Source organism: Plectropomus leopardus, chromosome 10, assembly GCF_008729295.1.
Source record: "Plectropomus leopardus isolate mb chromosome 10, YSFRI_Pleo_2.0, whole genome shotgun sequence".
Lineage (NCBI taxonomy): Eukaryota > Metazoa > Chordata > Actinopteri > Perciformes > Serranidae > Plectropomus > Plectropomus leopardus.
In genome coordinates this window covers 5,854,674-5,878,589 of record NC_056472.1, presented here as the reverse complement: position 1 = coordinate 5,878,589, position 23,916 = coordinate 5,854,674, and the positions used below count along the sequence as shown (strand labels likewise).

Here is a 23,916-nt window from a genome sequence, read left to right as displayed (position 1 = left end):
GTCATATAAACCACTGTATGTCCATTTTCTTCAGATATTAAACTGTTGTATAAGGATATGTTGCTTTCTTCAACAGTTGGCCATACTAATAGCAGGCGAATTGAGGCAAAACATATCTGTTTCTGAAAAACCTTGAAAGTTCCTTCATTACTCTTCAATTTTTACCTGTTTGAGAGTACTCCTGCATATGTAACAAAAAGTAGCAGTAAGCCTTCAGCGTTTCTAGAGGAAGCTGCAGGAATTCTGCAAGTAATGTCACTTGAGTCAGCATTGGTTGAATCTGAAGAGCACAAGTTTTAAAATGAAAAAAAAATCTACTGGTATAGAGTTAGAAAGACGTGAGCTCACCAGACCTTTGCTCATCTCTGCTTAAGTATTTAACAGCTTCTGTGAGTATTAACTGAATCAATCCAAGAAATGTCATGCAGTCTAATAACTGATCAAAGGTTGTAGCAAAGCCTTGAATCTCAATAACTTCTTCACATGGAACAAAAAATTGGAGCTTTAACAGTTACAAAGCATATTGCCTGTATCTTAGTGGCATTTATACTACTTACATTATCACAGTATATGTTATGCACATATTTAGCAATTGTGCTTTCTATTTTGATATCTAACTCACCATCTCCTATAAAAACATTCCTTTCTTATTACTACCCTCTAAATTCTGGAATCATAATGTCTAAACTGTCTTTGTCATTTTTATAAAGTCAGATCCTATCCAAAACTAGATTTAGGATAATTAAGTTATGAATATGCTGCAAATCAGAATTGTACAACTATTGGATTTCAATCAGACCATGACTACAAAGAAAATCAGATATTTGGACAACATAAAACTTAGCAGAGCCAATAAATTGCTGAATGATTTTCGATATTGAAAGGATTTGGTCATTGTTGGGATTTGTTTAATTTTTAAATGCACAAAAATCGGTATTATCAAAATGAGATGGTTGGTTACACAGGGATAGTTTATCTTGTTTTTCTCAGAGGGAATACCATCTAGGACACGTGTGTCTTATCATTGACCCAAGCAAACAATCAAGACCAGTCACAATGCTGCTCATGTTGCCCATTTTAAGTCCTATCACAGGAGAAAAGGGTTTGTCTTCTGGCTTACAATAAATAAATAAATAAAAGAATATAAAAAATCATGGTTTATGGATGTCTCCAGGCTCTGCAGTCAAAAATATTAAAGACAAATTATATCTGAATTCTGGGTAGACTTTGCCTTTTAAAGGGTGTGATAGCTCCCAAAAGTCACTCCAATTTCCTTTTTCCACATGGTACTGTATATAGTGTATTTAATGCATTTATTTAGGTGTGGATTTTGCAGCAACTGTATGTTAGCCATGGAGATCTGGATTTGGAATTTTGCTTGATGCTTACTGTCGGCTGCTGAGCTAAATTTTTCAAAGTTCTTGATGACACAGGACACTCCCCAGAGAGTGAGTTGCATTGTTTGGTTATATCAATAAAAGTAAAGCCCACACCTGCTCACACCATAGACTGTAAATAAAGATGGATGATGCGCCCCCACTTACCCCTACTATGCTGAATTTAGGTTAAAATATCCCGGATACGAGCATTGCCATCTTGCAAGGGTGATGTCATTGGGAGCCCTGCATCTGCGCAGTAACGTTATCTGCGGTGGGGGAGTTCCCGCCCAAACACCCGTCCGACCAATCGTGAGCAGCTCCATTGAAAGTGTGTGCACAGATTGGCTGTCACAGCTGTCAATCATGGTGGAAAAGCCCCCTTTTGTATAATTTAATAACTCATTAAAACTGAACTTATCATGAAAACAAACACTTGAACAAACATCAGGGCGATGAGAACTACCTTCAGTGACGGAAACCATCTTTGGGAAAAATTTATTTGGCGTGTACTTTGAGTTTTTCAGTTTGGCCTATGTCCCATTCACTAACATGGAGGGGCGGGTCTTGGGACCTGTACTGCAGTCAGACACCAGGGGGTGATCCAAATTGAATAACCTCACTTTGGGGGAGCTGTCATGTCGTCTATCTTTATATACAGTCTATGGCTCACACTTACTGTAGATAGTAATGTTTTGGTATTTTAAGCAGAGGCTCTGTCGTGCCTTCTCAGCAATATTAAAGCAGCAGTAGGCTGTTTTTGTTTGTTTTTTTAAATTTGGTGTCAATGTTTAAAAATTCAATAACAACTTTTCATTATATTATAATTCAAGTGGTCTTAGAGAAAACTAGATGTCTGCACCTTCTTTTGGCTCTGTTTCAGGCTTAAAAAATGTAGCCCAAGACTGGAGACCTGAGCCAATTACAGGTTGTTTCAGACAAAGGGCGTTCCTGTTGGCTGTTCTACAAATGCAGAAGCCCATGCACGTCCCCTCACATGGTGAAAGCCTGATTTAGTGTCAGAGATATCGTGCAGAAAAAGTTGCTCGTCCTGGAGGCCTGATTGCTGTATGAAGCTTATGAATATACCCATACTCTCTTGGTGGGAGGGGCTTAAGACAGAGAGCGAGAGGAGCTACAGAAGGAAGGTGTTTCCTGAAATTGTGCCATTTTTGTTTGTTTGTTTGGCTGTTTGTTTTCATGCCTTTTCCGTAAAACTGCCTACCCCAGCTTTAAAGGTCTTACCCCAGATTCGACTCTAGCTCAAGATGCAGAAGAGAAACGAAATTAAGTCATTTCCACCCACAGTAATTTGCCCTGTCCGTGCCCTACCCTGTGGTGAGAAAACAAACATACAAATAACATACATACAAATCAGCTGGAGTGGTTCACACAAGGACAGCCTTTAAAGTTTTTCCCTCAGGAGTCTGTGCAAAATGAAATACAGCCCAACTTCATCCTGATTTCCATTTCTCTCTGTTTCCTTGAGGAAGGCATGACGCAGCAAAATGGAACACTTTTATGTACATACACACACACACACACACACATTTTCTCCCTCACCTCCACTTTGGCTACCTCTGACTGCTCATGTATAAGATTAAAAAAGACAGTGTTTACTTAGTAGGAAATTATAGTTGGCCAGTTAGAGGTTGACAGAAGTTCCACACTGAATGCAAATGTCAGTTTGTAAACTGTCCTCGAGATCTTAACGGTGACCTTAACCCTTTGAAACCTGAGCAAATTGGCTTGATTTCTTTCAAAAACATGGAAAAAGACAATGAGTAAAGAAAAAATTGACCCCAAAATTATCAAGAAATATTTACAAGTAAAAAGCACATGAAAATTACCTGAAAATTAGTGAAAAAGAAAAAAAAGGGGGGGGGTTAAGAAAAAAAGAAAAGAAAAATAATAATATATAATTATACATATAGTTTGTTCCGCTTGCTTTTTTCTTTTTCCTGTAAACATTTTTTTCTGCAGAATTTTCCCCTAGGTTTTAAAAAAAAATTAAATAATTTTCTAAGTGGACAAATTTCTTGTTGTTTTTGGTTGCCTTTTCCCCTGTGTTTTGAAAGAATTCAAACTGATTTTCTCAGGTTTTTTAATACTAATAAAAGGCATCAAAATGAAGCAGAAGAAAAGTGATCCAGGTTTCAAAGGGTTAAATACATCAACCTCCATGTCATAATTTAAGCATACATAACTTAATACGGTACCTACCCATAATCCCTAATTGCAGCCTGGAATGTGGAAAGTCAATCTAAACACTTTGGAAAATAGTTGACAGAAATGTAAATACACCTGATTTGTAGTTAAAACATGCACAGCTCCTGGTATTTTCCTTTTACCATCTCTACCTAAATGTCACCAAAACCCTACATTGTAGCATTTCTGTAAACACACAGTGAACCTCAAAATAATTAACTACTCACAATTTTGCCAAATTATAGTCCTCAACCTCAAAACATACAAGACATGATTTACCACTCTCTAAACACATTTTCACACAGGTGGTTATGTTTTATGTTTCATTTCCCAGTTCCTTTATCCAAATTAAGTGACCTCACAAGATTCCCTTTACATGGTGAGTGATAGCCAGGTCCTCGCTGTAATGAAAAGAACGCCGTATTATACTAAATTCAATCAAATGTGATTTGTGGGCGAAAGAAATTGAAAATGAAATTAGTCTTTTTGAACTGACAAATGCCTGGGGGCAAAACCACCTCCTCAGTAACAGTTTCCCATGGCGTACATTGATTCTCACTCACCCATGCAGCTTTTGCCTTCTGTTATTGGATGTTCTTCTGTCAGCTGGAAATTTAAACACAAATTAGATTTGGGATTTTCCAGCATGGAGCACATTTTCAGAGTTAGAGAGGATGTTGTATTTGTTCACAGTCCTAAAAAGAGCATTTCGGGCTGCTGCGAACAGAATGCACCTCGTTATGTTACTTTTTTTAATGAATCCTCATCCTCATCATGATTTAGCAAAGTCGATCATTTTTGCATTTTGACTTAAAATACTTGGCTGTTCAGGTCACAGATTTGAGGACAACCCCGGGGTGAGACGCCACCTTGTGAAGAAGTCATCACGATGTCAGGTGACCCGGACCAGCAACAGTTCCACACCGCTGAGCAGCCTGAAGAAGAAGAAGAGAGCAGCAGATAAGAAAACCCATGAGGTTTGCACTTAACACAACACTTTCTTTTAACTTTTTTAAACTACATTCACCTGCACAGTGAATGCTTCAATAAGAGTGAATATTTCCCTACTTGAGCATCATTAAACCATTTCCTGTGGTAATATCATTCTGAAAGTGGTATCAATTTATTGACCGCTTAGATGCAGAGGAAATATCCGAAACACAAAACTGACATCTAATCGTCTAATTAAGGCTGCATTCACACCACATCAGGCATTTTGGTGAAAAGGCCACTTCTCTTATTCATTTGAATGTGGTGCATCTGTGCTGTGATTGAGGGGCTGTGGGGAATGCCTGATAAAGAATGGAATTCCCTTTCTCGTGAACACAATATCTGTAAATAACTGAGGGAATTTCTTTAAATTTGGCACAAACATCCATTTGAGGGAACGTTTACAGGGCAATGGTTCGTGCATGAATCGTGAAACTTTTGTTGCAGTTTGGCCTTTTGTTCACATGAAAACAGCGTTGTGGGGGGCCTCAAAGTGCAGACTTTTGAAACCGGGTTCCAGAGTGTAATTTTTGAAACAAAACGTCAAAAGTTATGGCGGCGTGCATAGACGCAGTGACCCGGAGCTCTCCCTGTATTTTAAAGCTTTACAGGTATGAATGTGTATGTGGTCATGAGTATGGTGGAGATGTGCTCAGGCTTGTACGTGTTTGTACTGGTGTATGTATTTTATGTTTTTATATTTTATTTTATGCTGAAAACTGGACTGCTCCAATGAAATTTTATTGTACAACCTACAATGACAATAAAGGTCTATCTAAATATCTAAAAAACAAAAGCTAAAAGAGGCTCAACAACTTGAAACATTACATTCGGATGCTAAATCTTTTTTGTGTTTATCACTACTAGTGTCACCTCTCACATTAGAGAGTCAAAGGAAACTATTGATCAATACATAGTTGTTGAAAAGTATGACTTCATAAATTTTGCGAGGTCTTACTGTCAGAAGTCCAAGTCTCCAGCCGTGTCGTCTTAGTTCAAACACGTTCCTCTTGGCTGAACTGATGAGACAAACTTGCTCCTTATGTTTCACGCAAAAATATCACCAAAAACACAAATCATATGAGTATTATTTTGATCTGAGAGCACTTTTCTAAAACTGAAATCCAAGTTGAAATGTGACTTCATGTCTCTCCAAACCATGTGGTTACCCTCTCAGTCCAAACCACTCTTAGCTGGATCCAAACCACTTAGCTGAGTCGCTCCCCGTAAACATGTGTGACGTCTGTGTCATTGGATTAGCTGCCTTTGAATTTATTTTCCTATCAGTATAATATCGTGTTTGGGTTTAAAGACTACCCAGTTAGGGACAGCCAGACTGTGGTTGTGCTGGTGTTGGTTCTGCACTCTAGAGGATCAAAGTGAGAGAGGGGGATCTTCACAGCTTTTCATGCTCACACTCATCTTCATCTTCAGTTGTTTGTGGAGCTGAACGAGCTGATTGTGAAGGACCATGAAATGCGGTGGAAGGAGCGGGCCCGCTGGATCAAGTTTGAGGAGGATGTGGAGGAGGAGACAGACCGTTGGGGCAAACCTCATGTGGCCTCGCTGTCTTTCCGCAGCTTGCTGGAGCTTCGCCGCACCATCACACACGGTAAACATGCACACAGCATGGCTCGTCCTCACAGTGTTCCAGTGTGTCATGTATAGCTGGAATAAAATCCACAAAAAAAAACATGAAAACGCAACTCTCATCCAGTGTGTTTCTGGCTTAACTTCTCAAATAACAATATGAAGATGCAGTATTTTCTCCCTGTTAACATTTAGAAGAGTGATGGATATGGATACGTTTTGATCAGCTAATTTGGCTCCTTATCTCTTTCTCTCCTAGGTGCCATCCTTCTGGACCTGGAGCAGAACTCTCTGCCTGGCATCGCCCATCTGGTGGTGGAGACGATGATCATCTCTGATCAGATCAGAGCTGAGGACAGACCCAGTGTTCTCCGGGCTCTGCTTCTCAAACACAGGTCAGTGACCAACATTCTACTTAAATATTTAAGACATCTAATTGAAAGTACCCTTCACAAAGAGAATATCTGTCTCAGTACAGAGTTGGTTGAATAAATCTTTTACAGCACCTTAGGCGTCTTATCAAATCGGCTCAACTGAGTCTGGCTATCTTTGACTTACACTCAGCTTCACCCAACCAAATATTTACAATTCTCTTTTTTTAAAGCTTGTTGTCTCGCCTCTGTGTCACATTGGTGGAAGTAAAAGCCAACCTCATTTTAACTCTCATTTGGCATTTTATCATCAGCTGTGACTGTTGTTTTGTGTAATCAAATCGAGCACAAACATTTATTTGGACCCAGCAATAAAGTGATCAGATTTGGGTGTTCACAGGTAAAGGTAAGGTTACCATGAACTAGTCTGTCTCAATCATGTGATATCTCAAAAACACCTTTTTGTAACGGGGTGTGGTAAGACCCAAATGCAACACAACAGAGCAGGTGAGTAGTTGGTAATGACCTTTATTTAATCTTTTGGTATCTTGAATGCTGCAAATGTGAGTGTAATCATGTTGCAGGTAAGTAGGGACAGTTCTGGGGTCGAGCAGAGTTGGTAGAGAGACAGAGATGTGCTCAAGTCCACAGGTGATAGTTCAGAGTTCGAGTGGGAAAATTGTGAACGTGGAGCAGACTGGCAAGTGAATGTATCAGGTAATCCATCACATTTTCATGAATGCAATATCTCAAGAACACCTTGAGGGAAATTCTTTACATTTGGCACAAGCCTCCACTTCGACTCAAGTATGACCTGATCAGAATTTGGTATTTGAAAGTCAAAGGTCACTGTGACCTCACAAAACATGTCTTTTGGCCATTAACTCATGAATTCATATGGTAATTATGACAAAATATAATTAATTATTATAATTATAACACAAATATACAATTGGCAAATTATGAAATGATGACATTTGAAATCCAAAAGGTCAAAGGTCACCTTCACTGTGACATCATAATGTACACTTTAAGTGCACTCTGACTGGTTCGCAGAGGCATTGATTCTATTTTTATATATGTTTGATGTGAAAGCCTGACCTGCTTACAGTTTTGGTCTGTGATGTTAGTTACCATGGCAACAGATTTTTAATATATTTAATATCAAACCTTACCAATCCCATGTAATAACAAAGTTAGATGACTTGAGTCCTTTCTTTATCCGTGTATTAATAGACCTGTCAGAATATGATAGTGTGGATACAGCTTTGTTTACATTGTAGTGCGTTATAGGTATGGCTGCATGAAAAATCCTCGCCCTCTTCCTCCTCCCCATTAATCATTATCCTGCCATGGAGGCTGGTACAAAAAGTCAAACCCAGGGGAGCTAACAGGGAATTTCCAGATTTTGACATTTAACAACACTTGGCTCATCAGCTGGTGTACTTCCCCGGGGCTGACTAAGATGCAAATGTTAACACTGTGCGGTTGTTACACTGGGTCGTAAAACCTTCAGGTTTAAAGTTTGATCCTTCATTGTGCAAGCTATTTCGGCCCTTTGACCTCTGCCTTATGCCCACAACGAAAAATACAGCGATAAAGGCTTAGTAAAAACATATTAGCAAGTTCGAAACCAGCCTTTTTTTATATCATTTTTGTTACATAAATCCAGGTTCATTATGTGTCTAAAAAGTTTGGTTTGAGATGGGACAGACTCAAAGCCTTGGATTTCAGATGAAAGGAGACTGACTAAACATCAAGCTATTTGGGTGTCTTCATTCCAAACGTTTGCTGGTTCACCAACAGGGTCAGTTGTTATTTTAGCCTTTGAGGTTTTTGGTGGTTCGGTACTGAGGTTTTTTTTCCAGCTCGCCCAGTCAGACACGGTTGGTTTCAAGTTCGATGGCGTTGTTGGAAATTATTGGGTGTGATGTTGTTAAACCAGCAGGAGTGTGTGTGAGTAGATTTGGAGAGAGGGTTGTTATCGTGGAACACCACAACTTGTTTTCAGGATCTCAATTCAAAAAGGCATTAGTGAGCAGAACCATTAGGAAACCTCAACGACGTAAATTCTCTCAGCTGATTATTTATCCATAGAAGCGCTCACAAAACCCTTGAGGGCAGAGTTACATCACATCCTGCTAGATATAAAGTCAAATAAACACAAGCATGTCAGTGTTATACACATGACTAGTCATCTCCATGTTATCCCTCTCAAATGGTCCCCAGTTATTGATTTGCACTTGCATTGACATAACAGCTAAACTGACCTGACACATATGGTCAATGGAACAGCATGCTATACATAGTGCAATATGGATTTTTCACAGTTATGTAACCCCAAAAAACAAGTGAACTAAATGTCAGCTGTCAAATTTAAGTAGCAGAGGACAGATAAGCCATCTCTGTCAAAAATACATATGCTGTTATCATGCATTTAAAAGGTCTTTTTGGGCATCCAATGGCAGTCAGAGATGGTCATTAGAAATCATTAGAATTATTTCATTTTAAAGCAATGTTCTGATGGAAATTGATTTAATGGCATTCATATGGATGCCAATTCACGCACTCCATAGTCCCTAAGCAGAATGATGCACCATGCCACACTGCAAAAACTGCTCTGGAATGGCCTAAGGAATGTGACAAAGAGCTCAAAGAATAAAACAGATCTTCAAATTCCACAGATCCTGATCTGATTGAGAATTTGTGGGATGTGCCGGTATCCCAGAGGTACCCGATCATTAGTGGGACTTCCTTGGATCGGACTTGGCTCTGACAACCCCAGGCATAAACACTGAACCTCTTGGTGGTATCTTGTGGTGTCTGGCATCTAAACATTGGTGGCAGATCCTTTGAGACCTGTCTACCCTGCCCAGAAATTTCAGAGCCAAGTCTGATCCAAGTTGGCCCCACTGTGGATTGGTGGTACATCTTTTTCCACAAATGCTCATTCAGATTAAGATCTTTGGAGGCCAGGTCAGTGCCTCGAGCTCCTTTATACATTTCTCGGGCCATTCTGGAGCAGATTTTGTGGGGAAACACACGTTGCATTATCTGGCTGAGAGGTCACTGCTATTAGGGGGTAACACTTGGTCTGCAACAGGGTTTGGGTGGAGCGCTTCAAGCGGCATCCACATGAATGTAAGGGCCAAAGATTTCCTAGGCGAACATTGTATTGTAACAAAATTATCAATGTTATTCACTTCACCTTTTTTAATTACTGGACTGAATACAATGGAATTTTATAGAGACATTCGAGGTTCCCACATGAAGTCTAATGACTTGAGTGCTCCCTTACCTTTTTTGGAGAGATGAAAATGTCCACCACTGAGTGTGTGTAATTTAGCGCCATCATAATAACATTCCCATCAGCCCCAGCTGTACTTTGCGTTAAGTGCTAATTAGCAAATGTTAGCATGCTAACACTCTGCACTAAGGTAGTGGACATATTAAAACAGTATACCTGCTAAACATCAGCTTGTTGTCATTGTTAGCATATTAGCATGTTTATATTAGCATTTAGCTCTTAAAGAGCTGCTATCACGTAAACTCTATTTTCTTTTAAGTTGACTCTCATGAGGGTTGGTGTCAATGTCCACTTTCAAACATACAATGTAAATTAATCCAACTGTTAACAATAGGTTGAGAGTTCTCAACTGTGATTGTGTGATATCATTAAAAGCTCAAGAAGAGCTAGTAAATTAACCTTGGTGTGAAGTTATTTTGACATCTGCTATTGCCATGGTGAAGAATAAACTCTCTCTGATACTTGTTTTAATTTTCAAAGGAACTATTATCTTATGTCTTTGTATACAGCTCTCCTAAGCTGGTCCAGTGTCCTCTGACTGGCTCCCCCTCTGTTGGGCCAGAATGGTATAGCCTGGGTTTGATCAATAACAGATATGTTGCATCGATAGTGCATTGATGTGATAAGACTTGAAAAGTTTGGATTAGGCCAGTACATTATTGCAAATAATTCAATACTAACATTGTGGTGTTGAAATTTGCTGTTAAACTAATGTGCACGGGATGGATTTTGCACACATAAAGCGACTCAACAGATGCAAAAAGAAGCTGTCCAGAGGACATTCTTAGCAGCAGGCCATCGTGTGTTTATTCCATCTTTCACAGCCTTTCCACATAAAGTCCCAGCATGTCACTGGCTGCTTTCACAGGGCCGAAAAAAACACGCTGTCATTAGAGTCATCACCAGTCTGAGATATCAGATTTATGACGTGGAAAGAAATACATTGAGCTGCTGCTAAAATTTAGCTCATCGCTTACTCAGACCACTTTAAAGATCCTCTGGAAACGTCTCGAGCACAATTCACTCCGGTGTCACACCTCGTTCTTTTGTCTCAGGGTGCTGTCGCGTCCAATTTGGGCGCCGTCTTATTGGACTGTGTGGGCCTAATGAGATGATGTCACCATTGGATCGAGTAGTGATGTAAGGCAGTGTTTAAAGTCTTGGCCGGTGTGACAAACTAAATACTTCTCTGTAAGAGGATGAGAAACATGCTTACACTCACATGCACATAAGTGTAGATAATCAGGCTACACAGATTTGTCTCTGGGTGTTTTATTGACGTCCTAATACAAATATCACATTACGAAAAATCACTTTCCCAAAAGAGATTTCTAATTAGCTTGAATCAAAAGTGGTCTAGATTTGGAAGGATTTTGCAGATGACTTTTTTAAATTCATGAGCTGCAATCCAACTGCGTGTCGTAAAGCCATCAACATGTTGAATGAACAGAACGTAGATTAAGTGAACAAGAATCACAGCTGCGCTTGTCATTCTGGAACCCAAATGACCCTGCAGCTATCTTAATTTAAATACTTTATAATTAGGATTTTTATGTTTTTGGCTTATCCAAAATGATTTTACCTATGTCTATACGTCTCTGTGTCCGTATGTCCCATTCTTCTGAGCACTATATCTCAAGAAGGCCTTCAGGGAATTTCTTCAAATTTGGCACAAACATTCATTTAACTGATCATATTTCGGTGGTCATAGGTCAAAGGCCAAGGTGACTTTTCAGTCTTATTCTTGTGAATGCGATGTTTCAAGAATAGCTTAAGGGAATTTTTTTTTAATTTGACAGAAACATTCACTTTGACAAAGCAATGAACTGATTTGATTTTGGTGGCCAAAGGTCAAGGTGACTGTGACCTTGAATCTGTCTCATTCTCATGAACGTGATATCTAAAAAACACCTTAAGGGAATTTCTCCTAATTTGGTGCAAACGTCCACTTGGACCAGACGATGGACTGCTTAGATTTTAGTGATCATAGGTCAAAGGTCAAGATCATTGTAACCATGTCTGTGTCGTTCTTGTAAATGTAAGAATACCTTGAGGTAATTTCGTTAAATTTGGCACAGACTTTAAGTGTACTCAATGCTGAACTGCTTAGGTCAAAGTCACTATCATCTTGCTTCCGTGTGAACACAATATATAACACCTTGACAGAATTCCTCCAAATTTGGCAAAAACATTCATTTTGACTCATGAATAAACTGATTAGAATTTGGTGATCTGATGTTAGTATTTAGCTCTTATTCGTCTTTTCTTTTCTTTTCTTCCAACAGCCATCCGAGTGATCTGAAACATCGTTTTCACCGCCACCACTCATCCAGCAGTCTTCACGGCAGCTTCAATCACAACAACGTCCAGGACACCAACCTGCCACTGGTGGCCGAGGAGCAGGAGGAGCACCCGGACAACAAAGGGCCAGTGTACGACCCAAAGCAAGACGTGTTTGTCAGCCTGTTTGTAAGTTCCCTTGATCTTTTCTGTTTAAATATGCTTGCCTTTCACTCCTCAGATTATCCTTTACACCTTTACTCTGTGTGCCAGTTGAAAATCTGCTGACAGAGATGTTAAAGATATGAGATCTTTGTGATGATAGACTGCGAAAAAGTTGAAACGGTGCAGGCAGGCAGCACAGTAAATACGATTTACCCAAGCCAAAGTAAGCGATTAACTACTTTTGACAAGAATCCACAAGGATAATTGAACTCAGCTATCTAAATGGACGGAGATAAAAGCCATGCTGAGCTGTCTTGTTCTAGTTTATGGTTTGCATTAAGTTCTGAGAATCAGCAGTAAGCATAGATTTAAGCGTGATTACACTCAATTCCTTGATGTGAGGCCTGTGGCTCTCACATTGTTCTTTGAAACACCCCTCCATGAGGTCAGGAGTCATGTAGGTAGTTCTTGAAGTCGGAGAAAGCGAGCCTGCCTGAGCCACATGTGTTGAATTATGTTCTTAGTCAGCTTACAGGTGCTTCTAGTTAAAGCTTCTTGATGCATTAACTGTGAAATCTTAATGTTCCCCACGGCTTTAAATGTTGGCAAATTTAAAGCAGCCTATTAAAAACATTTTGTTCAAACATAAAGAACCAGTCATCTCAGTTGTGCGATTTAAAATGAATTGTGCAGTGCCGTTATAATATTATTATTCATACATACATTGCAATTTCCACGATAAGTTCACATTATTGGTCCCGTGTTGTGCTCTGCTGTCACATCACGTTGGTCGGATAATCTCGGTTCTGTTCTTCTTCCAAGAAATCTCTCCACCCTCTGCCTCCTGAGAGCCATCCAGCTGCAGCCAGATCGATGAAACTCCTCGCCAAGATTCCCAAAGATGCTGAAGCTGTCATTGTTTTAGTTGGTAAGCTGCGTGACTTTTGACAAAGTTGATTAGTCAGAGGAATTATGTCTTTTCTTTTCTTCTGTTTTTAGAATCTGCCAAGAGATGAATCCGCTTGTTGTAAATTCTGCATTAGGTCGGGCCCCAAAGACAAAAATGAAGGGATTAACTTACATCAGTATAACACCATAGTCACGCATGCTCACAGCAAATGGAGCCTACTTCTGTGTGTTTTCTCCTGTATCATACTGTAGTTTGTGGTGTTATGCTGCTTTGCTAAGCAGCATAACACCACCTCCAAAAGCTTCTACTGCAAGCTGAATTAGTCTTAAAAGAATATTAACCTTCAAACTGACTACTTGTATATCAGTTACTCACAGTGTGTTACTTTGATTTCATGAGGAGAACATTGTTTTCTAGCATGTGAACAAAGAATTCCAAAAAAAGCCTATAAGTTCATGAATTATAGTAAACAAGGACCGTGTTAAACATCACCTTAACATGCGCAATGTAAGCAAGCGGCAACCTCAGGGGCTGAAAAATGAACACACAAGTACCAAAAACTGCAGTCCTTTGAATGGTCACTTGAGACTGGCTCCAAAAAATAGTCAACCATGTTAAAATACAATACTTTACAGCAGAAATAAATATGTTTATGGCCAGGTACAAAAGTGATTTTGGTCTTTCTATAACTTAAAATGTTACCTCCACTGTGTAGAGCTGGAAAAATGTTTAAAACGTTACCCCATCCCTTATAGAGATGTCAGCTTTTATCAAATAACTAACTGTGGTTCGTTGTGATTTCCCTTCAGGCTGTGTGGAGTTTCTGGAGCAGCCAGCCATGGCCTTTGTCAGGTTGAACGAGGCAGTCCTTCTGGAGTCAGTGCTGGAAGTCCCCGTCCCTGTCCGCTTTATTTTTGTCCTGCTTGGTCCCAGTCAGGCCAATGTGGACTATCATGAGATCGGACGCTCCTTCTCCACTCTCATGTCTGACAAGGTGAATATGAAACTTAAAAGATGGAAACCCACATTTCAGTCAAATGACTGAAGGATTTAGTTATGAGAAACAAAGAAAACAGATGAATTATATCATCTATACAGTCCTAAACATTAAGAATTAGATTTAAAATGAATTTGGTTATGAATAAGTAAACATTAGAGAGTGGTTATGTTGCTTGTAGCTGTTGTTATTCAGTGGTGTGGAGGACCCAAGGCTCATCATTTTTGTTTTTATCCAATTTTCACTGAACCTAAAAGTCCTTGCAAAAAAGGACAGCCCAGAAAATGATCCCACTCTCAGAAAGCCCAGAGAAGGATGGAGAAAACATACAACAAAATGAGCTGCTAATTATCCCCCTCAGAATAATTTATGAAGCAGCCCTTTGCAGATCTTTGTGTTGCATGGATTTCATCCTGGCGATGACATTCCATTGTATTTTGTTGCAGAACTTCCACGAGGTGGCCTATTTTGCTGACGACAGACAGGACCTCCTGAATGGTATCAATGAATTCTTGGACTGCAGCATTGTCATTCCACCCTCAGACGTGGAGGGCAAAGACCTCCTGAAGACAGTGGCCGACTTCCAGAAGCAGATGCTGCGCAAGAGGAAGGAGAGAGAGCTCAAGAGGCACCACTCCTCATCTGGAATGGAGCTCAACAACAAAGGTACTCTGTCAAGTCCCCCAAAAAGCTCCTTTTCCGAGCCAAAGACTCATTTATGAGGGTTTGAAGGAGGCACCTCTGATTCTGCAAACTAATTCGAGTCCTGCAGAGCAAAGACAGTCTACTCTGATGAGTCTAACTTCTTTTAAAAAGTGTGCAGACCTTTCCATACATTTGCATTGTTGAAAAAAAAATGTTTTTATTGCAACAAATCAACAGAATGTTATCAGGAACATTAGGTACATTATCAGGAAAAACATAACTCTTAAATGTCTTAACCCTTTGAAAACCTGGAGTGACATCACTTTTCTTATGCTGCTTTCAGAAACATTTCACAAGTACTTCAACATTTGAACCCTGAGCAAATTGGTGCATTTTTTTCAAAAGTGTGGTATAAAATGGCAATGAGCAACTTAAAGAGAAATTTTTCACAAATTAATGAAATTACTAGATTTTTAGAAAATTAGTATAAATTAGCAAAGGAAAAATGTCTCTAAAAAAAACCAAACCAAGGAAAAACTGTTTATAATGGTCATAATTACATATTTGAAATTATATGAGAGAACTGTTATGATTTTTAAGCCATTTTACAAGGACATTTTGTTGTTTTTCTTGTTTTGTTTTATTTATTTATTTTACTTTTTTTCTTATATCTTTTGATATTATTTGTTGCACTTTTTTCTCTAATTTAGGGGTCATTCATTTCATCATTGTTCATCGCCTTTTCTCCATGTTTTTGAAAGAAATCAAGGCAATCTGCTCTGGTTTCAAAGGATTAACAATATGATCAATGCTTTCAAGCTGCCATCCACCCTTTGAAGGGTCCTGTCAGTATTTTCACCTTATACAATTAACTCATAAATAGAAATAACAACAAAGTGTTCGTGGTAGATCATAGATACAAATATCTTATATAGTCTCAAGACTCACATTTTGTGTTTCTCAAGAGTCTTTTTCGATACAACCACCCAGGGGCGCCAAAGTAAGGCATTTTCTAATCCTTCATATAGCTGCCAAGACAATTAAGGTGCCATCATTCTGCATTCTTCTTGGTATCAGCAAATCTCATGAAACAGACCTAACCCAGAAATGTATTAGTCCATCTGTCAGTACTTTCCAGATTCCCAAAGACTTCCTAATGAAGATCACAAATATAGCACCTTAAAACACTCAGTGACTTCCTTAACAGCTGGACATTGTTTTTGGAAAATGACACTCTAACAGAATACATAATGCATTTGTTGGGGCCTAATTTCATCTGCAGTTTAATACACATTTGTTGGTCTTGTGAGTATTTTTTAAGGTAGGAGTGGGAAACTCCAGAGGCCCCTCAATTCAATACTATCAATATTAATACAATTTTAAACGTTAATAAATATGCTTAGTACTGTGATAACATATTACCTTACCCTATACATTACTTTTATTTAACTGCAAATTCTGGCCCCAAAGGAAAACTTTGTCAACATCTGTTTCATCTAATAAAAAGATCAATACTTGGCGGACGTTTATCAATACCACATTGGTGCACAAAATAATGCAATACTATGCTGTATCGATTTTTCCCTCTGCCCTAGTGGCAGTACAGTGTTTGTGGGACACAGTACGGTGCCCATATTCATGGTAATGAGGCTCATGTCACCTCTTGCAACAGTATGCTTCAGGCTTTCGATACACAGACAATGCTTTTATAGTGTCTTTTGGTTTATTTAAGGGGTTTGTTTACAATAAAAGAAACACAGAATATTGTCAGTGTTTTCCCTATAACAGGGGTAGAGTATGGGATAACTTATGGGGCTCAAGCCCCAAATATTTGCTTAAAAACCCTGAATATTTTAGGTCTGTGAAATACCTTCAACTTTGTCAGATAATACTATATGCCCATGCTTTTTAACCTGTTATGCTCTTCCCTAACACAATCTAATATCATTAAGTTCTTCTGTTGGCCTCATTAATTTGGCATTATCAAGGATCCTTGATTTGCAATAAGGGCAGCCAGGTTTATTTGGCATGGATTTAAATGTGGTGCATTTATCAGATAAATATCATTCTTCAGACTTCAATCCAGCATAGCTTAACAAAAATAGGTTTTAGGGTTAGTAATGCTGTATAAGTCAAATTCATACCCTATGTATGTTATGTAACCTAAAAATGGCAACATCTAACAATGTTGCCTCTTATTAGGTGGCTGTGAAAATAAGTCATCCTCAACATTTATATGCCTCCATGCTGACACAAACCCTGGCGGAGGGAGTTATTTATTTTTTTTATTTTACCATCCCATTCTTGTGAACACGATAGCTCAAAACTGCCTACAGAAAAGTTCTTCAATTTTTGCACAAACGTCCACTTGGACTCAACAATGAGATGATTAGATTAGATTTTGGTGATCATAAGTCAAAGGTCAAGGTCATTGAGATCTTGTTTATCTCATTCTTGTGAACGTGATATCAGCAGCAAATTGAGGTAATTTCTTCCAATTTGGCACAAACATCCGCTTGACTCAGCAATGAACTGATTAGGTTTTGGTGGTCAAAGGTTAAGGTCACTGTGACCTTGCATCTGTTTCTTGTAAAAGTGATATCTGAAAAACATTTAGGTAATTTCTTGAAATTTAGCACAAACTTTCACTTGGAAGACAATTAGAGAACAATAAAGTTAGAGAACATTTACTAGATCCAAAATAGGATGTAAGCGTCTAGAGGAACCATAATATTTTTGCAATATGATTTACAGATTTTAGCATCCTATTATCTCAAATTGCATGAAAAATAATTCATAGAGCTACTGTTAATGGGAAAATTCAAAAATCACCCTGTCTCTTAGATTTTGGTGGTAGTCACATTTGCAGTACAGATTGTGCCTTTTAATGCATTTTGCTGATTGTATAGTTGTTTATTTATTGTTGTCTCATGATTATTATCAATAGTAGTTTCTTCATGTAATGGAGCCTGTTATAAACTTCCTAGAAGTGAGTCCAGAGGAGGAGGAGGAGGGAGACCAGGAGGTGGACCCATTAAAGCGCTCAGGGATCCCTTTTGGAGGCCTGATCCATGACATTCGCCGCCGCTACCCACATTATGTCAGCGACTTAAAAGATGCCGTGGACATGCAGTGCATTGCCGCTGTCATCTTCATCTACTTTGCTGCACTGTCGCCCACTATTACCTTCGGAGGCCTGCTGGGTAAACTGAAACTACCAGAAACAAGACATTTGGATTCTATGTCATTTTAATACATGTGCTCTGAAGGTGTGTTTTTGGATGTTTTCACTTACAGGAGAAAAAAACAGAGGGCATGATGGGAGTGACTGAGCTTATTGTCTCAACTGCAACTCTTGGAGTTATATTCTCGCTGCTTGCTGGTCAGCCCCTCCTCATCATAGGCTTCTCAGGACCCCTGCTGGTGTTTGAAGAAGCCTACTACAAGGTAATGAAAATCAAGACCTCACGAGTTTACACAGTACTTATGCTATCATTATATCATTATATCAGTGGCCTAACATGAGCCTAAATGACAGTATTATGGTTTATCGCAATTTTTTTGAGGACAGTATATCATCAACAAAAGTAGTTATCTTGACAGGCCCAAGCATATTTACGCCAAACTAGATCACAAACTACAGTTTTTGTGTTACATAATTTCTATTTTGTTTTCACTGAACACATCTGTGTCTTTTCACTCAGTTCTGTCAGGCCCACAACTTTGAGTACCTGACGGGTCGTGTGTGGATCGGTTTCTGGCTCATCTTCATTGTCCTGGTGATTGTGGCAGCAGAAGGCAGCTTCCTCGTTCGCTACATCTCACCCTTTACCCAGGAGATTTTTGCTTTCCTCATCTCCCTTATCTTCATCTATGAGACTTTCTCTAAGCTCTTCAAGGTAACAACCTCAGACATCACACGGCACATTGAGCTTGCTAACAATGTGGACCATACAAGACCCTTTTTTAGGCATTTTTTCCCCTAACAAGAAAAAATATTTTTTTCTCAAATACTCATTTTTATTGGTAATAGCATAGCACTTACTGGACTTGTTTTAGCTTCTACAACTTAGGTTCAATCCCTCTGTTGTCATATTTGCAAAAAGCACTGTGAAAAATCAACAGAGATTACATTTCTTGCTTTCAGGTGTTTAAGGAACATCCACTGATGGCACTGTACCCCGGTGACTCCACCCCAGCTACTGGGCTCTCTGAAGCAGACGTCCTGAACCAGCCCAACACTGCTCTTCTGTCTCTGGTGCTCATGATGGGCACTTTCTTTGTTGCTTTTTTCCTCAGGAAATTCCGAAATAGTCGCTTTTTAGGTGGCAAGGTACCCTAATTTACTGAGTATCTGAAAAACTTTCAAGTAAAACATCAGCAGTTGATGTTTCCCTGGAAAATGACTTTTAGATGACTTGCTTTGACTTCTCTCTGATTAACCCTTTAAAAACGGAGCAAATTGGCCTGATGTCTTTCAAAATCATGGAAAGGCAATGAGCAACTCAACAAGAAATTACCCAAAAATAAGCAAGAAATTAGTAAAAAAAAAATATACAAGAAAATTATCTGAAAATGAGCCGAACAATAAAAAATAAAAAAGCAAAGTAAAAAATAAATAAATGAAATAAAATAAACTAAGGAAATTACCTGCAATATGACATATAACATGTAACTGTAACATAACATGTAACATATTTTTAAATTCATATAATTATGATAATTATAATTACAGCTTTCTAGCCTTTTTTTTATATATATAAAATACTAAATCTGCTGTTATCTTGCAGCTTACAGAGCATTTCTTGCAAAATTGGCAATGTTTTTGTCAGAAAGCAAACCAATATACTCAGCTCACAGAGATTTACATACATCTTAAAGGCGATTGAATGCAATAACAAAAATAAGTGATGTTGATCCAGGTGGAAAGGGGTTAATCTCAGGTGGTTGTGGTAAAGTGAGCTTTGTATAAACTCTTATGTGATGAGAAATGTTACCTGTTTGGTTTTTCAATATCCCCAGGCCAGAAGAATCATTGGTGACTTCGGCATCCCCATCTCAATTTTAGTCTCTGTGTTAGTGGATTACTCCATTACTGACACCTACACACAGGTAACTGTGACTGTGACTTCAGTCATTTGCTGTTGAAGTTACAACAAATCTGGTCCTTTTCTCAGTATTTTAACGTAATGTTTATTCCTTTTTAGAAACTCAATGTGCCGTCTGGATTCTCAGTCACCTCCCCTGAAAAGAGAGGTTGGTTCATCAGTCCCTTTGGTGACAAACATCCCTTCCCCACGTGGATGATGGGAGCGTCTATAGTACCTGCCATTCTTGTCTTCATCCTCATTTTCATGGAAACTCAGATCACTTCGTACGTACAGTATGACTATCTGCAGTGGTAATATTTTTGGTGTAGTATTTGTGTTATACTTTCTACTCATTTAATTTAAAATCGAGTTTTAAACTCTATTCCAATTTTTCCTCCATTCCATCAGGCTGATAGTTAGCAAGAAGGAGCGTCGCCTGGTGAAAGGCTCCGGCTTCCACCTGGATCTTCTGCTCATCGTCACCCTGGGTGCCATCTGTCCTCTTTTCGGCCTGCCATGGCTCACTGCGGCCACTGTGCGATCCGTCACTCATGTCAACGCCCTCACCGTCATGAGCAAAGCCACGGCGCCCGGCGAAAAGCCCATGATACAGGAGGTGAAGGAACAGAGGCTGACTGGGCTTCTTGTGGCTGTTCTTGTTGGTAAGAAAAAAGGGAAGGATGGGAGTGCTGGGTGCTTTTGCTGTTGTTTTTTTTTTTGGGGGGGGGGGGGGGATTGTCTTGTTTTGTTTGTTCAAAAATTTAAATATTCCTTAGAAATACACTCTAATCCGATATCTTATTAGTGACAAATCAGCATATTCATATAAGTAAATACAAAAAAACCCCATTTAATTTACATTACACAACACTAATAATAAGCTAACTGTTACCCATGCAAGAATGGAAAGCTTGACAGGCAAAGCAGCGGTGGCCTAACCTATGGGGGATGGTCAATTGGTTGGTGGAATGCTCCCCTTAAGTACCATTTTATATTATAAACTCAATTATAAACTTATAAAATGAATCAACAAAGCCTTTAATTGCACAAAAAAAGTTTTCTCATTTAAAGTCACCATAATCAAATCAACACACAACAGTGCACATGAGGAAAAGAGGTCTCTAAGCTCCTGACCACTACCAGAGCAATTACTCTATATTTTATTATCTGGCTGTTGGGGTTGTATTTTTTACGGCAGTATTACAGTGCTGGAATTTCCAGGCAATTACTAGTCTTGAAAGAAAACATGAGCTCCAAGGTACAGAGTGCCACCTCTGCAGCTCCTGCATGTCTAGACATTCATCAAGTATGAATCAGCCGTTGCAACATCTTACACTGATTTTAAATTCTGTTTACTAATTGTCCTCAAAATGAACCGAAACAGTCATTTTTACCAAATGACAATTATTAAATCCAAAATGCAGCATCTGACATTGCAACATTGTTTTCAAACTCAGACTGGTGCTGTTCTGCCAGCAGAATATCTTGTTTCAATTAAGGTAGGGTTCCCAAAGTCGTCTTAAGTATAGTTTGATCCCGTTTGGGTATGCAAGCATAATGAGTCATCATGATTGTTGAGCCTTTGTTTGTAGAAATGCTGTTTGGATTAGGAATGAGACTTTTTGGATTAGCCCAAAGAGTGTTTCAACCAGTGAATATGTTTTGAATAAACGGCATTGACAGTGTGTTTGTCATGAGGGCTGTTCCCTCGTTGAATGGATCATTCTCTCCACTGTTGCAAATTTGTCGTACATGTGATGTGAGCAATGTCTCAAAAATACTTTTAAAGGGATAGCCCAGATTTTTTTGAAGTGGGATTGTATGAAGTACTTATCCATAGTCAGTTTATTACATACAGAACATACTCCCCCCATGTGGAGAAGCAAGCTGGAGTCCAACATGGAAGCTAAGCAATGTACTGCTGTGAATGGGGTCAGCAACAACAACAAAAAAATCAGTTTAAGTGTACACTACATTGAGAGTATTTTCAACTATGCTATTGTGCCTTTATTGTGCTTTTATTGTTTGTGTGAAGGTGAGCAGCTGACTGCTTGAGTTATAAGATATAAGCTGTAATAAGTTGTAAGGAATTAGTAAAATGTGACCAGAAAATTAGCTAAAAATTAGTTTTAAAAAAGAGGGGAGGATTATTCCAAAATTATTTAAAAAAAAAATAGGGGAAATGTCCCAAAAACTACATTTATAATAACAATAATTTTATATTTCAAATTATGCAATTGCTTTCTTTTTAAATATAGAAATATATATATATATATATATATATATATATATATTTTAGTACTTTTTATGTAATTTTCTTGTTTTCTTTTTCTTTTTTTAAACTGTTTTGTGTGCATATTTTCAGGTAATTTTTTGGTAAATATTTTACAATTTTTTGCTAAATTTTGGGCCATGTCTTGTGGACCTGCTCATTGCCATCTCCCCATGTTTTTGAAAAAAAATTAAACCAAATTTGCTCAAGCTTCAAAGGGTTAAGATAAATTAGTGAAATTATTTTGAATAGTGTACACAGACTTTTTACATTTTCAGATGGCTAGAATATGTTTTGTTGCTGGCCCCCAACCACAGCAGTACATTGCTTAACTTCTATGTCAGAGTCCAGCCTGCTTGGGAGTGTGCTGACTGCCATCTACTGCATATAATATATATTGTCTATGAACAGGTACTCCATTCAACCCCACTTCAAAAATCTGAACTATCCCTTTAACCCCCCCCCAATCAGGTATGTCCATAGTGATGACTGACGTGCTCCGCCTCATCCCTCTGGCTGTGCTCTTTGGCATCTTCCTGTACATGGGGGTTACCTCTCTAACGGGCATCCAGCTATATGAACGCATCACACTCATGGTCACGCCCGCCAAGCATCACCCTGACCACATCTACGTCACCAAGGTAACGCACGCAATAAGAATGTTGACATGCCCTCGTCTTCTGTTATTAGTGGTGAGATAGAGAAGCCAAACCCAGCTGCGTGGTAACTGCAGCCGAGTCGAGGCAGCCTTAATTTCTGCAGCCTTGGTTTTTTTGCTTGGCGTGATAGAGAGATCTGGTTATACATGATACATGAACGGCGTCCAGTTTTATACAGCAGTGCCAATCTTGGACTCCTCCGCATTCAGCAAATCTGTAATTTCTCTACCAACAGAGAGCACAGGAGGGATTTCACCTATTTCCATGATGCATGGAGAAGGAAAATGTTGCTGCAGTTTTGACCCCAAACTGAGAGTTAGCTCGAGGATAAACACAGACTGGTTTGTGGTTGTGTTCATCACACTGCTGGATTCAGCTTTGGATTATTAGTAATGAAAGAAAACCATGAATGTGCCCCTCTGCATCACTGACATCAGTTGTCAAAGTAATAATCTCAAAGATTTTCATTTCAATAAATGTCTGTTAAGTCATTGTATGTGAGCAAGCATTGCAGGTCAACGGTTACTATGGCTGAATAAAGAAAAGAGCCATGCCTGCAGATGATAAAAATCCAGTAACAAATCCAAGGTGACATTTACCAGTTTTAAGATATAGCATGATATGAAACTTGATAATTATTATACCTTGTATTTTTTCTTATCTCTGGTATTGAAAAAAGTTTTGCTAGTGGCAGATCTCTCCTTTATTTTAGTTATTTTCAAAGTAATGTGTAACTCTATACAGTTTTCCATTACGGTTTTTGTACAAAACTTAAGCGATATTTTCGAAACGTCAATAAAACAGAGTAACAGGATGAGTGTGTTTCCATTTATGCAGATTTTGTCATGACGTTATGCACTTTTCCTCTGGCGATAACATTCCAGGAAGCATGGTAATGGATGTACAAAACATTAGCAGGTTTATTTATATTGCAGCCACAGCACTAGCTGTCTTTGTTTACAGAAAATGATCAGAAACCTGAATAAGGTCTTTTCATACTGCAAAATTCCCATTTATGTCCAGCTAGCATATTCAAAACTGAGACAAGGGCTTATG

General features: G+C 38.8%; 1 protein-coding gene across 1 annotated transcript in view; it reads left to right on the top strand.

Moving 5' to 3' along the window:
* slc4a3 (solute carrier family 4 member 3) overlaps window positions 1-23,916 on the top strand; it is a 64,956-nt gene that overhangs the window by 35,648 nt on the left and 5,392 nt on the right. The window contains exons 7-21 of the mRNA XM_042494214.1: window positions 4,416-4,561; window positions 6,009-6,186; window positions 6,424-6,559; window positions 12,128-12,311; window positions 13,110-13,215; window positions 14,007-14,191; window positions 14,641-14,860; window positions 17,827-18,043; window positions 18,139-18,286; window positions 18,544-18,738; window positions 18,987-19,172; window positions 19,862-19,951; window positions 20,047-20,213; window positions 20,338-20,591; window positions 22,673-22,842. Coding sequence (XP_042350148.1) covers window positions 4,416-4,561; window positions 6,009-6,186; window positions 6,424-6,559; window positions 12,128-12,311; window positions 13,110-13,215; window positions 14,007-14,191; window positions 14,641-14,860; window positions 17,827-18,043; window positions 18,139-18,286; window positions 18,544-18,738; window positions 18,987-19,172; window positions 19,862-19,951; window positions 20,047-20,213; window positions 20,338-20,591; window positions 22,673-22,842 — 2,582 coding nt within the window. The remainder of the gene's footprint in view (window positions 1-4,415; window positions 4,562-6,008; window positions 6,187-6,423; window positions 6,560-12,127; window positions 12,312-13,109; window positions 13,216-14,006; window positions 14,192-14,640; window positions 14,861-17,826; window positions 18,044-18,138; window positions 18,287-18,543; window positions 18,739-18,986; window positions 19,173-19,861; window positions 19,952-20,046; window positions 20,214-20,337; window positions 20,592-22,672; window positions 22,843-23,916) is intronic.